The 15,863-nt window shown below is 35.4% G+C and overlaps 2 protein-coding genes and 1 pseudogene across 3 annotated transcripts; 2 read left to right on the top strand and 1 right to left on the bottom strand.

Annotated features, from left to right (window-relative positions):
- The first annotated feature begins 6,808 nt into the window (after window positions 1–6,808).
- LOC112197711 (glutamine synthetase leaf isozyme, chloroplastic) lies at window positions 6,809–11,864 on the top strand. Of its 2 annotated transcripts, XM_024338509.2 has the most exons (14): window positions 6,811–6,957; window positions 8,294–8,560; window positions 8,785–8,824; window positions 8,915–9,018; window positions 9,102–9,150; window positions 9,275–9,381; window positions 9,514–9,601; window positions 9,729–9,857; window positions 9,943–10,017; window positions 10,265–10,318; window positions 10,406–10,443; window positions 10,532–10,691; window positions 10,796–10,856; window positions 11,432–11,855. In XM_024338509.2, the coding sequence occupies exons 2-14, from the start codon at window positions 8,310–8,312 to the stop codon at window positions 11,569–11,571; spliced, it is 1,296 nt and encodes a 431-aa protein (XP_024194277.1). In that variant the 5' UTR covers window positions 6,811–6,957; window positions 8,294–8,309; the 3' UTR covers window positions 11,572–11,855. The 2 variants fall into 2 exon arrangements, with proteins under 2 accessions (XP_040373458.1, XP_024194277.1); XM_040517524.1 differs by lacking the exon at window positions 10,265–10,318 and having other exon boundaries at window positions 6,809–6,957; window positions 11,432–11,864.
- Window positions 11,865–12,266: 402 nt separating this feature from the next.
- LOC112197712 (membrane protein PM19L) lies at window positions 12,267–13,506 on the top strand. Its single transcript, XM_024338511.2, has 4 exons — window positions 12,267–12,449; window positions 12,535–12,754; window positions 12,869–12,914; window positions 13,294–13,506. The coding sequence occupies exons 1-4, from the start codon at window positions 12,320–12,322 to the stop codon at window positions 13,414–13,416; spliced, it is 519 nt and encodes a 172-aa protein (XP_024194279.1). The 5' UTR covers window positions 12,267–12,319; the 3' UTR covers window positions 13,417–13,506.
- A 1,408-nt stretch (window positions 13,507–14,914) lies between these two features.
- Window positions 14,915–15,692, bottom strand: LOC112199379 (annotated as a pseudogene).
- Window positions 15,693–15,863: the final 171 nt, after the last annotated feature.

Consider the following 15,863-nt stretch of genomic DNA (forward strand, 5'->3'; position numbering starts at 1 on the left):
TTGCTCATGGTTAGGTGGCTTCCATCGAACTGGACACCAGTAGCTCCTCTTCTTATCTTCTTTCCAGAGTTCTTCTAGAATTACAAATCTCTTTGCAACTGTAAATCCTGATCCATTATCTACAAATGCATGTAGATGATATTTTTTGTGATCAAGGAATTTGAGTCCAATCTCTATGTAGTTGCTATATCTGCTAGTAGAGACGACTTTCAATTGTTAAAGCTCATTTTCTTGAGGTTGTTCCTGAGGTATGAATGGTTTACATTCTTCTAGAATATTTTCTGGTATTTCGACCAGTTCTATAGTTGTATTGAGTTTTTCTTCCTCGATTTTTGTTTCAACTAGTCCAATAATTGTATTGAGTTCTTCTTCCTCAATTTTTTCTTCCTTTTTTTAAGAGGAGGGTTCCACAGTTTTTTGGAACATAGTTTCTAATTCTTTCTCTTTTTGTTCAGAGAAATATTCTTCATATTCTTGTTCTATTAATTGGCTGACAAGGCCATTCTTGGTCTTTCTTCTTGCTTCAGCTATGAAGCATTCTTTGTGATAAGTCTTTTTTGACTTTTCATAGAACATAGGAAGTCTTTTCTTCTTGTGACATAAGCAGTAGTCACAAACGAATGTACCAAGGTTCACCTGATAAGACGACGTTATTGCTTCCGTCTTACTTTCTTCCCAGTTTTTGACATGTAGAACATTCATCTGTCTAGATTCTAAGTACTCTATTTCAGAATCTATTTCAGAATCAGAGGATTCTTCTTCTTCAGACCAGACAGAGAACTGACCTGTCGTCATCCTCTTCATCAGAATAGGCTATTTCGTAGCCCTTCATATTTGTTGTTTCTACTATAGGCTCATATGATTCAAATAGAGATTTAGCAGATCTTTTACCCTTTTCTGGGCATTCATTGGCATAGTGCCTTTCAGCTTTGCATAACCAGCATCTACAAGCTTTTTTGCCTAATTGAGTATTCTGATGGTTAGCTTGGTGATTCTTCTTTTTCTTGAAAAATTTCTTTTTTGGATCTTCATCCTATTGTTTTTTGAAATTGGAACTTTTCTTAAATTTCCAATCGTTTTTCTTATTACTCTTTTTGAAATTTTTAGAGTAATATTTTTCTTTTCTTTTTCTGTGGAATTTGGAGTCATGACATCCCCAGTTGGTTGGCATATCCAATATTCCATAACAGAAATTTTCAACTCCTTTGAGTTGTTTCTTGGCCATTTTAGCTCTAAGATTGGCTTTGCATTGCTCTTATAGTAATTGTCTGATTCTGTCGGCAATTCCTCCAACTGAAAATCTTTCAATTGGTTTTTCAGCTATGCTTTCTCTCACAGCTGTTCTCCATGGTTCAGGGAGTTTTCTATGCAACAGGTTGACTAGATCAATATTCTCTAGTTCGCTGATTGTACAGTAATATTCTTGAAATTCATTCAAGTATTCTTCAAAATATCTCATGTCACAAATTTTGAGAGCATAGATATTTGATTTGGCCGTTTCTTTAGCCTTCTTACTCAGATTTGAGAGATCTCCACAGAATTGATCGTAAAGGGGTACTGCAAAATCATATGGAGATTTTAAATTTTTTATCTCTTCTAGCCAGTCTCTTCCTCTGGCAGTTTCTTTGAAAGATAGATAGTACTTTTTAGCTACCCCAGTAAAAGTAGTTTCATAGTACACCTGCAAATCTGGTGCTTCAAATTTTCCAAGGGTAAGAGCAGAGACCATCATCAGGCTATCTACCCATTAGTCAATGCCTTTTCTTTTATCTAGCGCCTTGTCTAGATTTAGCCAGATGTTGTAGTTCGTGATTGAAACTCTAGGCATGTTGTCCTTTGGGACAAATCTTTGAGAGTTTCTCTATTCTTTTTTGCCCGTGGGGGCTTTCTGCACAGGGAGTTTTATTTTTCCCTTTTCTCTAATGATGAAAGTTTTGGAGCTATCTCCTTCTTCCATTTCAATATCTTGATAAGGAAGGATTTTTTTTACCTTTCTTGTATTGAAAATTTTCATTTCTTTGATTAGTTTTTCTAATTGTTTAGGATTCTCGCAGGATTCTACTTCATCATAGAGATCATAGAGCTTTTGTGCTCTAAGCATATTTACTGGTCTGTTCAGATCAGATTCTAATTCTTCTTCAGTGATGGGCTCTGTTGGTTCTTCAACAGAGAATTTGGTACCACTAACACTAGCTTCTCTAATGCTGTAGCTTCTTCTAAGAAGATTTTTGTTTATCATGATATTTTCAGGACAAACTTCACTTTTTCTGTGATCGTCAAATTTTAGACTGATATCTCCAGTATTTCTGCTTTCATATATTGCCGCTTTGGCATTTTCTGCTGTTTTTTCTGACCAGACAATTTCCATTCAATAGGAAAAGTTACTTCATTCCAAGTAACCTTGTGAATCTGTTGAGAATGGTTCTTCTGGCTGGTGAGGAATCCAGTAGTAAGACCTCGGATATTGGATATTCTTGTCTTGGGTTCTACTGTGGTACTCATTAATTTATAATATATTCTGTATACCATAGCCAGTTCTTGCATATCTTTTTTCATAGATATGTCATTTGTCTTGACTCTTACTCTTAGTCTTAGACAGTGAGCTGCATCTTTCAAGCTAGTTGAGAAGTTTGGAAAGCGGTTGAAGTATGGCACTTGATTGCATAAAAATGCTTCAAGTGTTCCTAACAGACTAGGTTGAAAATCTGTTAGTCTATTGTCTTGTAAAGTTGTAAGACACATAGAACTGAACAGTTTATGCCTTCTCGGGCAAGAAGTTTTATGCCTACTTGGACTGCTCCAATATGCATAAATTGATAATCTTTTGTTCTTGCTCTGGAAACTTCTTCAGGAGTGATCATCAAGAGATCTGTTTCTTCTGTTGTAGAAGGGGTTGTAAATTCCAATACTTTGAAATGATGGCTGTCCATCAATTCAAACTTTCCCCTTTTGTAGATTTGTTTAAAATCTAGTTTAGGAATTGAGGAGTTTTTCACCTCATGTTTGATTTCATTGTATTCAAACTCTTCAGCATTTAGGAGTTGTACTCCTTTCTTTTTCCTTAAGATGCTCATCATTTTGATATTCCTTGTTTCTTTCGGGCTTTCGTACCGAATACTAGTATGACTAGTAGATGGTTCTAGAAAAATCATGTTAGGAACATGATTCTTATCTGGTCTTTCTAATGGTTTAAATCCATTAGCTTTCTTTGGTTTTACTGTAGACACTTTCTTGTCCTTCAATATATTTTTCATAGAATCCAGGGTTTTTGCTGTTCATTGATTTTTCTACTAACACTTGTTAGCTTTTCTTCTTCCATTTTTGGAAGTTCTTTGATATAATCTATTTTGTTTTTCAATTTTTCTAATTGGTAGATTATACCTGGTAGTTTTTTTAGATGATCTTGACATCTAGATAATTCTTTTAGTAGGTTCTGATGTTTCTCATCAGAGGATATAAGTAGAGAATTCAACTTCTCTAATATTAATTCAGACATTGTCCCCATTGGGGATTCCCCTTTTGAGCTATTTTACAAGCTTTGATACCAGTGATTTGCGGATCTAACCAATGCTCAAATAATCAAGAGGTTTTTGTTCCTCTTTAAGAGTATATAAGATATTTTCAATATCCTGCTCAACTTTATAGATTCTTGTTTGAATTCTAAAGATGATATCCCAGTAATCGGGAGTTTCACTGTTAAGACTTTCTCTAAAGTTTTTCAACTTTCTCAACTTTTCTTTTTCTTTTTTCAATTCTTTGCTCGTAATATTACAGTTGACAATCAACTCAAGTTTATCAACGATCGAAATTATAAATAGTAAAATTTAACTGCTTACTTTTGAATATAGAGGATGAAGTATAGCTGCAATTATAGTGTAGACAAATAAATTTAAGATGGGCCCACCACGTTTTATAAAAAAATATAAGTATGTAAGATAAAAGAAAATGATGATGGAGAGGGGTATTAGTGGGATGAATAGTTAGTGGTTTTGAAAAGTAGGGAAAAAAAGTGGAAAGTTTTGTGTGAGTGGGAATAAAAATAAGTTGGTGGGGTGTATGAGAAGTATATTGGTGGATTTGGGGTGTATGACAATTTCCCCTTAAAAAAAAATATAAAAAATACTCTTTGGGTGACTTAAGTGATTGACAGTGTAATAGTTGAGTGACCAAAGTGATATATTTGAAACTTCAGTGACCAAAGTATCGAACGAGTCATAGTTGAGTGACCATTTGTGAAATTCTCTATTTTCTGTATTTCGGGTCTTTAATGTTGTTCAGCCCCAAAGACACAGTACCATTAAGGCAATAAGGACCCAAAACAGGAAACCCAAAGAAACATAGGAGAAAGGACACACACAGCTAGCCCAAAATAGATGATCTATTATAGCTTGGACTTTGGGCATGCTTTTAAGTGCTTTTCTTCAACTTATCTTATTATCGTTTTTTGGTTCTTTTATTTGAAACACATAAGATTTATGTCAGTATGACACATATTTAAGAAATCACTAGAAAGTATTTCTTACCGCACAAATATTTGAAAGCACTTAAATAGTTGTCTAAAAGAAATGCCTTAGTTTTAGAAGAATGTCCAGCTCCGACTTTTCCAAGATTGGTTGTGTAAATTTTTTGGGTTTGGAGGTGTATCGAGGCAAAAACAAATTGGATAGTTTGAGTAAGAATGCGAGTTGTATTAAGGATCTAAATTAAGTATGTGCACATATATTTTTTTTCAGAAAAATATGGCTAGGAAGTTTTGTTGAGGAACGAGGATTTTGGTACAATATCAACTATATCACATCTCAAAGCAATGAACAAAAATCATGTATTTTACACTAAGACCATAAACGTTGCAAGAAAGTATTTGTATCCCTATCATATATGCAGAAGAGACAAGTGTTCAAGAAATGAGATATGTTACAATTTTCAAACGATATTTATTGACAACATAAATCATTCCGGCCTGGATTCATTATAGTTTTACATTTCTGTTGACAATGAAACTAGCTACTTTGTTGCACAAGCGGGGTTGGAAACAAATCTTGAGGGTACCACTTCAGGGCAAAAGCTTCTTCATATCCTCCACAATCACACCATCTAGTTGGAGTTAGCAAGCCTTGCAACCTCAATACTATCCACCTCAATCTCCGATGGAAGTATACTCGCATCAAGAGCAAATCTTATAACCGTTTTTAGTGCCATCAATTCAGTCGCCAACTCATACTAATCTTTTGTATCTTTTGAAAACTAATGATTAGACATTTAAGTTTAAAAGTGGAATACATAAAACTAGAAATGCATTTCAAGTCATTTGGGATTCGGTTAATACTATAGTACTAGACTGCTTAAATTAGAGTCTCAACTATTTTGGTATTGTGGAAGAGTTCTAATTAAGCAAGATGCTCTCTTTTGAGTTGATTTGTATAGTAGGAGATGCTCCAATTTAGAAGAGTTCTCTGTGCGCAGTGCCAGTTCATGTGATGATTTATATTCTGAGCTAGCCAGCCACCAGATAGAGAAGTAGTGACTCTAGTGGATGATCAAATATTTTTTTTTTTTTTGAGAATATGGATGATCAAATATTTCAATATATGACATTTGATGAAATGTGCATCTCTGGTCTTCTGTACATGTGACACCTTGTCTCTAGTGGTCCCAAAAGCACAACAAATATGTCATTTTCTCCAACAACCATTCCCAACCATTCAATGGAGGATTGGAAAAGGATTCAAAGGGAAGAAAAAAGACGGCTTTAGAATCAAACAGGCATCATCCAACCCAATTTAAGTCCATGCAACTGGAATACCAGCTTAACATCTATGTCACCCACAAGTTTACCTTAATTTGCTTGAATAAAATTTGGATTTTGAGTGGTATCTAGGGCACAATAGTGCATTAGTCAACCTCATTATGTATCTTGCAAAGCAACAACTAAAGATGGCTTTCTTTGAACCTTCTTCTATCAATCACAAGAAGTGAAGACACTATCAATTTAATAAGGTTTAAATTACGGTCTTAGACTCTTAGTGTTTGTTTTTTCTTTTCTATTTGAGTATTTTTCTTGTCCGGTAGTTAAGATCTTTTAGTCTCTGACATGGTAAAAAACAATCAACCCGAGCTAGTTAGTAATAAAGAAAATGGAGAGGAGGCCTTAAGTTTGATACTATGTTATGCAGGTTCCGAATGTAGAATAGAACATGAATATATGAATAAAGCGAAACACTTGTGAGTTGTGACCAATTTATATATTCAGAATTCATCGAACTAAAATGCTCGAATAGTCTGGACAACTAACGCATCTAACACAAACTGTTAGCGTGAGTCAATGTATCATATTTAGAATATTCTTATTCTATTAGGAATGTACTTATTGTATGCAATTAGGAATGTAATTATCCCTTTAATTGTAATTAGCACTTACCTAGTTAGTATATGTAACCCTAATATATAAATACCTCCTTGTGAGAAGAATAAAATTATCTCATCATTCTCTCAAATACATTCTTATTCTCAAGTCAAACTTCAATTAATTTGCTGTACTATTCCAGATTTAGAACTTTGGTGTAAGATTCTACATTTATAAGTTGTCATAATATTAGTTAGCAATAACATCATTCTTAAATGACAACTAATAAATAAGTGACTTTCCTTGCATGGAGCTGGGGGAGAAAGAATAAAAGAATTTGCCGACCTTATCTTTAACATACTGATCCAAGCTTCTCTTGGGGCCTCTTAAGGGTCCAAAAACTATTTTCCTCCACTCATCGACACCCCTATCTGCTAAGGAAAAGGCAACAAATCTGTAGCCCATCAACCACTATTTTATATAGAACATTAGAACCCCACACAAAATACCCCATCTATTTTCTCTCATTCTAAAAAGCAGCTCCAAGTCTCCGACTGAAGTTGCAGAACCCAGTTCCAGCCTTCCTGAACCAGCCATTTTGCAGCATTCCTCAGGTCAGTTTTTTGTTTTTGTTCCAACTCTCCATGAATTGCATCTGTTTCCTTGTATGAGAGAAGCAAGAGAAATATCTACTAGACTGTAAAATAAACAGTGAATGAATGGTGGGTTAGTCAAGACTTCAGTTAACAGTAACAATGTCTGACTCAATTAGTCACATTCTTGCCTGAACCTGATACTGTTGCTAAAAGTTTGAGTCTTGGAGACGTGGTAGATTGATAATTACTGTATTTTTTTTTTTTTTGAAAGGAAGTACTGTATTTTCTTTTTCTGTGTTTGTTTGTTCCTTCTTTGAAATGCTAAAACTGGTGACTTTAATTACCTCCGTTTTTTTTTTGGGAGAAATAATAAGCTTGTTTTTCTCATTTGGTGGGCTATAGTTTGTCTGATTTAAAGAAAACCATATCATTTCCCTTCTTTGGTATAAAACTATAATTTGCTTAGTTGGATTGGATCACTCATTTTTATGAACAGTGGAGTCTTTTACGTCATTTCCCTCTCGAAGGTCCCTAGCTTTTTAAAGTTTTTTATTTTTATTTTTATTTTTGTTATAATTTTTTATTTATTTATTGCTAGCAATAAAATTTATGACCTACCAATTATTAGGTACCATGTCAACTTTCCCCTTTCCACTCGTCCTAAACAATTTTGATAGCCAAAATATGCTGCTAGCCTGCTCCTAAGCAATGCATACCAAAATGTACACTATATATGTATATGTATATGTACATGTACATGTATATGTATTTCCTAAACCATGATTCATTCAATCACAAAGAGAATATTGTCTAAAGCTTAATAAAGCCAAACTGATTTGGTAATTAGGATAAGAAGCCATTACAAAGAACAGCTAAACATTGAGTTGAGAGTAGCAAGAATAGGTGATGAAGTAGTCATGCCCAAATAAAACAAAAAATGATCTCCATTAAGCGATGAAATCAATTTCAAACAATTGTATATAAGTAGAAAATTTTGGTATGTTAAATTAATGAAACAGTAGTGTATAAGGCAGGGATTGAAAAACCGATCACTCCTGGTGTAAGCTGTAGCAAAAGTTTTAGCAGGTGACCATGTCCTTCAATTTTAAGTTTATAATTTAACTGTTGTTGCAGAACCAAATGATAGTTTCAGGTTTCTTAGTTTTGCCTAATTAAATGTGATGTTCGATGTTGGAGTTGGTGTGGATCTGGATGATAAGATTCCTTCCACTTTCGAAGTCTTTGGTAGTGGTTGTAAAACGGAGTGACTTATTCTACACCAGATTAGATCAAAGTGTCTGACAGACACTTGAAATATGGCTGATTTCTAACCCCTATACTATATGTTTTCCAGTGAGGAGTAGGCCAAAATGGCACAGATTTTGGCTCCGACTTCACAATGGCAGATGAGAATTACAAAGAGCTCAATCCCTTCTAGTCCTATGACAGGAAAGATGTGGAGTTCTCTAGTGTTGAAACAGAACAAGAAAGGAGCTGTTAAAAGCTCTAAGTTCAAAGTTTTTGCCTCCAAGTATGAAGACTATACCATAAACAGGGTTGAGGGTTTACTAAATTTGGACCTTACTCCATACACGGACAAGATTATTGCCGAGTACATTTGGTATGTCTCATCTTCTCTGCTAACATCTGATACCATCAATAAAGTTTTCAGCTTTTTTTCTCACTGGATTGAAACTGGAATCCAAATTTTCAAAATGGAAGTTAGCTAATTTGGGCACTCATTTTTTATAAGTTGGACATCATGGTAATAAGAGAAGCTCTTGCATTGATTCCTGTAAGTTTACCACCAAAAAGCTATCTTGATGTTATACCATGTTGGAACAGGATCGGAGGGTCTGGTATCGATGTGCGTAGCAAGTCAAGGGTATGATGAATGTTAATACCTTCTATAACATTTTGAAAAGGGTTCTGTTTACTCTTATTCTGATGTATGTTTTTGTTTACAAATTTTCAGACGATATCAAAGCCTGTTGAACATCCGTCTGAGCTTCCAAAGTGGAACTATGATGGATCAAGTACCGGACAGGCACCTGGTGAAGACAGTGAAGTGATCTTATAGTAAGATCTTGATTACATATTTACATGTTTGGTTGTATCTCTTCATTCTTTCACGAACATGATTTTTACTTTCTATTTCCCAGCCCTCAAGCGATATTCAAGGACCCCTTTCGTGGTGGCAACAATATATTGGTAGGCATCATACTAATACTTAAATACAAAAATATTACATTATATGAAGAAAGCTTAAGATATATAGGCACACTATTACAACCATCGACCAAAACTTTAATATCATCCTATGTGTTTTACATAGGTAATTTGTGACGCATACACGCCCCAAGGCGAGCCTATCCCAACAAACAAACGGCACAAGGCTGCTCAGGTTTTTAGCAACCAGAAGGTTATAGATGAAGTTCCATGGTAATTCCTTCAAAGATTTTGTCTTACTTCCAAGTTCCATAAACATGAACTGAAAATAGCCTCTATGTATTGACCGTATCTGCAAATTTCATATTTGAACTGAGAAAATACTGATTTTGACTACTCTCTCAGGTATGGGATAGAGCAAGAGTACACATTACTTCAATCCAACGTGAAATGGCCTTTAGGTTGGCCAGTCGGAGGTTATCCTGGTCCTCAGGTTGTTATTCTTTTCGACATCATGCCAGTTCAGCCCACATATTCACGTTTATAGTAATTGCTAGTGTCCAATAAAATAATTAACATGCATTTTTACTGACTAACAATGCAATTTTTATTTATCTTAGGGTCCCTATTACTGTGGTGCTGGTGCAGACAAGTCGTTTGGCCGTGACATTTCAGATGCTCATTACAAGGCTTGTCTATATGCTGGAATCAACATCAGTGGAACCAATGGGGAAGTTATGCCTGGCCAGGTTTTCCTCTTGATATCTCTCTCTTGGTTTCTAAATTCAACTACAGTAGCCTGGTTCATCAATAATACTTGATATTATCATGCAGTGGGAATTTCAAGTTGGTCCTAGTGTGGGAATTGAAGCTGGAGATCATATCTGGGCTGCAAGATACATTCTTGAGGTAACTCATCATTCCCATCTATTATTGGGCATGTAAAAGACTGTAAAGGTCACTTCAATGAAGAAAGACAACAATGGTCAAGAATGATCTCCACCAGATTCAGTCTGGTGATTTCATTTTACTCGTCCTTAAACTTGATGGCAGTATTGCATAAGGTATCATTCAACTGGTGTTTCTTGGGTGCTTTCTATGATTTACTCAACTACTGTGTGTGTGTGTTTTTTTTTTCCTTCCCTTACCATCACAGAGGATCACTGAACAAGCAGGTGTTGTTCTCACTCTTGATCCAAAACCAATTATGGTAATATAGTTTTGAGTTCTCCTATGTACCTAGGTTTCTGTAGATATGCGTGGATGAATGAACCTAACCTCCATTTTGCATTGACAGGGTGACTGGAATGGTGCTGGATGCCACACCAATTACAGGTATTTGGACGATACAACATTCATGGAATGAAAGTATGTAAAATACAAAAATATGCTACAGAATGTTTAATTATAATTGCTTTTACAGTACAAAGAGCATGAGGGAAGAAGGAGGCTTCGAAATTATTAAGAAGGCAATTTTGAATCTGTCACTTCGCCACACAGAGCATATTAGTGCCTATGGAGAAGGAAATGAGAGAAGGTTGACAGGAAAGCATGAAACAGCCAGCATTAATCAATTTTCTTGGGTATGCATTAAAATTGGTGGCTTTTTGTATTGATCTTTTGATTAAGGAGCCGAAATGTTTTCCTTTGTTAGCTTGCTAATAAATGCCTCAACTTAAACTGGTAGGGAGTGGCTAATCGCGGTGCCTCAATCCGTGTTGGTCGTGACACTGAGAAGCAAGGAAAAGGTACCAATTTCAGCAATATTTTTTATACATTTTCAAAGAGCTCTGACTTACCATGTTAGTATTCTTAAAACTTTCTGGAATTATCTCTCTGTGTTTGCTTCCAAGACAACCAGTACGTTATTGCACCAAATTTATGATTTTCCATAAGGGAGGAAAAAGTTTCCAATTCTTTCATCAATGCCACATGTATCATACTGAAGTATGATGTTGGATTCTCTGCATGGATTTTTGGTACTTGAATGTGCTTGCTTGGATCAATCCCTAGCACTTCATTACAAATCCAATGGAGGTGGTACATGTTTGTGCATCCCTCAGAACAACTAGTAAGTGTATGAATGCACGTTCCATTTGCCCTCACACCCTTGGATTTGTAATGAAGGACTGTGAGTAAATCCAACCACATCCAAGCTTCATGAAAATCAAAGCATATATCATACCTATATATATGTGTGTGTGTGTGTGAAAGTTGAGGTCAACATATGGAATTCACAGGCTCTAAAGATATACAAATTAAACTGGACTTTGTACATGACTGGATCGCTGAATCTTTTGATATTGCTCTACTGTTCTCTTAGGTTATCTGGAGGACCGTCGTCCAGCTTCAAACATGGACCCTTACACTGTGACCGCACTGCTGGCAGAAACTACAATCTTGTGGGAGCCAACACTTGAGGCTGAAGCTCTTGCTGCTCAAAAACTAGCATTGAATGTCTGAGAGACCAAAGTTCAATAATCCGCTGGGGCATAAGATGCTGTTTCAATTGGAATAATGCTGGGTGTTGTGAAGTGTTTCTTCTCTACTTTTAAATGCTTCGAGAAGATTCTTTGTAAATAAAGGTCTTATGTGAATGATCCTTTCATGCTTAGTATGGTTTTCTCATATTGAGGAAACCTAGTAGATTGATCGGATGGTCATAATGAAATTCATGTGACAGTTCATTGGAAATTTCACTTGGCATGTGAACTCTGTATTGCATTGTTGACAGGCTAATTTTGACATGTTGGCTAGCTGTTCTTTCCTTATGAGCTTTGACTTTGATCTATCATCTTTTTCTTCAATAAGACTAGGGAGAAATGGGGAAGAAACTAGAATCAAGTTATTCTAATGCACAGGAGGAATGGGAAAAGAGAATTCAATACTCATATGGTTTGTGCATAGCCAGGAATTTAAAAAAAAATAAAGGGAAACTTTATTCTTTGCTTTGTGTGCTTAGCAGGGAAACTTTATTCCAGTAAAGTGCTTGCCTTGCAGAACTGATATGGAGAAAGAAGTCAAAATTCTTGAATGAATTATAAACAAAAAGGATTCTTTGCCCCTCTATGAAGCAATCCCAATGATGGAAAGGCTTTAAAAATAAGCAAGAAAACATTCAGTAAACTGCTTGATTGTATATATTTCTCTCCTCTGGAAGGCTGACAGTATTCAGTTGTCTTCTACCTATCTCCAATCTTAATCTAAAGCCATGGTTGCTGGAGGAGGGGCAAAATCAGCAGCCTATATTCTCTTATTTGTTAATCTCGTTATCTTCTTCATTGTGACTGTCATAGCTGCATGGGCAATGAACCATGGGATCCAAAGGTCTCGTGAAGCAGGTAACCTTTTTTGGGTACATTTGACAAGATAACCGATTGAATATCATGGTTCTAACCCTTTTGGCATATTTATTGCATAATGCAGCATCTGTTTTGTCCATACCATTGCGCATTTTTCCAATATACTTCCCAATGGGGAATATGGCAACCGGTTTCTTTGTGATCTTCTCCCTCATTGCCGGTGTTGTTGGAATTGCCACCTCCCTTACCGGACTTCATAACGTTTTTCAATGGGATGGCCCCAGTTTACACACAGCTGCTGCCTCTTCTCTTGTATCATGGTCCCTCACTCTTCTTGCCATGGGGTAATGAAACTCTCTACTTTTTCTTTATTTTCTTTGCTCTTTTTTCTCTGATTGTTTGAAAACCTTGACTACACCATAATTCAATATACTACTTCTCCAATGTTCTTGTTTCAGACTGGCTTGTAAAGAGATTGAACTTGGTTGGACAACTGGGAACTTGGTAAGATGCTGCTCTTTTTTTCTTTTCTTTTTTAATATTTATTTTAATCTGAAACTCTGAATGAGAACTACTTCAGATTTCCAACCTACAACCACTTGCAAATTAACCAGGGTTATACTAACATCAAACAAAGGCAAGGAAAAAAAAAATACAAAAATGTTTAGAAAAACATATAAGCCAACAAAATATATCAAGTTAATTCATTAGCTGTTAAAGTTCGTGATAATAGGCGAATGCTTTGCTTTTATATGACATGTAAAACTTCATTGGCTATATGCGGAAAACTATTGAAGTTTCAACTCACTGATTCTTAAAACAAACTACACATTATTTGCATGTAGTGATCAACTAATTATGGTCTTATTGTATTGATACACAGCGTACTTTGGAGACCATGACCATGATTGTGAGTGCAACTCAATTGTTTTCTACTTGTGCCATCCAAGCTGGAGTTGAAGTGGCTATTGCAGAACAAAGGGATCGGACTGCAGCAAGACGTTAATCCCCATGCATATTGTTGATCTACACACTACTTGATTAATGTATTGTTGTTATATCTATGCACACTAAGGGAATGCATAACATTTTCTCATCGATATTATTAGCTTTACATTTTTCTAATGCGGGACTTTAGCAATACAATCCCAATAATCTCAATTTTGGGGCCCTTTCAAATTCAAGATCAGTTTATCTGGGGCCCTTTAAGTACTGAAAACTTCTCTATTAAAACTGCATCTGCTATACAAACTAATAAAACTAGAGAACACTTGAGAGCAAAACTTAATTCTAACCAAAATGTGGAAACTTAATATTCCTCATAAAAGAAAAGTTTTCTCTTGGCAACTGATTAGAGGAAGACTGAGAACCAGAGATATGATCTTTACAAATCTTGCTATTGATCGAGTTTTTCCTTTCTATTACAATCAGCCTGAATCTTTGGATCATCTTTTCTACCAATGTTCTTACTCTCAAGAAATTTAGAGACTATCGGGTATCAGTTTTCGGTCCTCTTCTCTGTATATACCTCGGGCTCAGGTATGCTAGAAATCAATTGATTTTTAAAAAGGAAAAAATATAGTTTTAGTCACTCAACTTTCACTTGATTGACACTTTGGTCATTCATGTTTATAAAATCTCACTTTAGTCACTCAAATTTAACTTCGACTATCACTTTAGTCCACCGGTGAATTTTTCCAATAAAAAAAGTCACATGATGCCTCTCATGCCATTTTTCAAGGGTTATTTTAAGATGTTGAAGAGATGTGAGACCTTTGATTTGAATATAGGTTGAAATTTTCTGAAATTATAGGACGAAAATAAACCTTAAAAAATGGCATGTTATGTGACTTTTTTTATCGAAAAAATTCACTGGCAGACTAAAGTGATAGTTGGAGTTAAAGTGACGTTTATTGACCTTTCATATAGGTACATGATATGTTTACATAGATTTAAATGCCCTATTATTTATTATAATTACCTTGAGTAGATTTAAGGAATTTGAAATTCAAAATTTGAATATTTAAATTGAAAACTAAAGTCCCAAAATTATGAGATTTTGATTAGTTTCCTTTATTTACCTTGAAGGACAAAATGGAAAACGAAAAAAGTGGTTGGACTACAATTAAAAATAAAAAAGTGGTCGGACTACAATGAAAATTGATGTAGCAAATTGGACCTTGATTTAAATACCTCTATAATCAAATTCCAAGACAGTATGCCTAATGCATTCCTAATGTCTAATTCTATGACTACTATTTTCAGAATACTTTAAGCCATTATGTTTTTCTAACTAGATAATAATTATTTTTTTAGTTAGTTTCTCATTTATAGGAATTATTTAGTTAGGAGAGGATGACGGCAATAAACTAATGTTGTGCTTCCGAATATGTGTAGAATGACGTCATGCACTTCTTTTATACGAGTGTTCGTCCTTATGTTTTGTTTTTTCTACAAACATAGTGAAGTTCTTCTCTTATCAATTGTATCAAAGAGATGGAGATTTAGATCAATATCTCAATAAGTACAACTCTGAAGTTGTATAATTCACTATCACTATCATAAACTTTTCTAAACATAAGAACACCTACGATGATGGAGACAAGAGCAGATGGAGCACCTTGTCGAGGAAGCCAAAATTCAATCCATGTCAAGGGCTTTGTGACCTCAAATAGCACACTCTTAAACTTCTCTTGTGATCCAGTGTTATCAATCACTATGTTTGCCTTAGCCCTCTTTAAATTGAGTGACATCTGAGCATTTATCTGATTTCGAGCATCATCCCCACTTGTTCTGTCCCTCAACATGAGTCTTTGGAGCTATGTTTCAGGATCGACCCATACAACAATAATGGGCTCCATCCATCTGTCCATCTTGACCTTGAACAATAGAGGGATATCAAGAACAATAACTTTAAAACCCACAATAGCTTCAAAATTTCCCAAAAGATTCCAAACGATATGTAAGAAGCCAGTAGTCGATTCAAAAGTTGACGTTTTTCAGGATTAGAGAATGCAATTTGCCCTAGCTTAGGCCTATCAACTTCTCCATCAGTTTCCAAAATGCCCCGTCCAAATGCTGAAACAACCTTTTTCCATCCACCAATTCCGTTCTTCAATACTTCATGAGCCACAAGATCAGCGTCAACAACAGGAATGTCATGGGTCTTGAAGGCATTTGAGACGGTACTCTTCCTAGACGAAATCCCCCCTGTTAGTCCCACTATTCTTAGGTTATTTGTTTAAGAGAAACCAGTAACCAGTAATTATACTCAGTCTTCATCCAAGTCTAAAACAAGTAGGAATTCTATTCCTAGTAAAAAAAGGAATCTCATACCAAATTTCTGATTGGTCCACGTATGCGATTCTTTACACGTGGTCTAGTGCCTTCGGACACGGTGTTGAAGAGGACGCTGCCTTCTTTGCGGTTGATTATATGGTTTTACTAGAAATG

The sequence above is a fragment of the Rosa chinensis genome, chromosome 4, assembly GCF_002994745.2.
Source record: "Rosa chinensis cultivar Old Blush chromosome 4, RchiOBHm-V2, whole genome shotgun sequence".
Lineage (NCBI taxonomy): Eukaryota > Viridiplantae > Streptophyta > Magnoliopsida > Rosales > Rosaceae > Rosa > Rosa chinensis.

Bases quoted from the DNA above. Each gene is read 5' to 3' on its own strand.
- LOC112197711 (XM_024338509.2), top strand. From the start codon at position 8,310: ATGGCACAGATTTTGGCTCCGACTTCACAATGGCAGATGAGAATTACA. The intron at 8,561-8,784 runs GTATGTCTCATC...ATGTTGGAACAG, and splicing joins ATTATTGCCGAGTACATTTG to GATCGGAGGGTCTGGTATCG. The intron at 10,692-10,795 runs GTATGCATTAAA...TTAAACTGGTAG, and splicing joins GCATTAATCAATTTTCTTGG to GGAGTGGCTAATCGCGGTGC.
- LOC112197712 (XM_024338511.2), top strand. From the start codon at position 12,320: ATGGTTGCTGGAGGAGGGGCAAAATCAGCAGCCTATATTCTCTTATTT. The intron at 12,450-12,534 runs GTAACCTTTTTT...TGCATAATGCAG, and splicing joins CCAAAGGTCTCGTGAAGCAG to CATCTGTTTTGTCCATACCA. The intron at 12,915-13,293 runs GTAAGATGCTGC...ATTGATACACAG, and splicing joins GTTGGACAACTGGGAACTTG to CGTACTTTGGAGACCATGAC.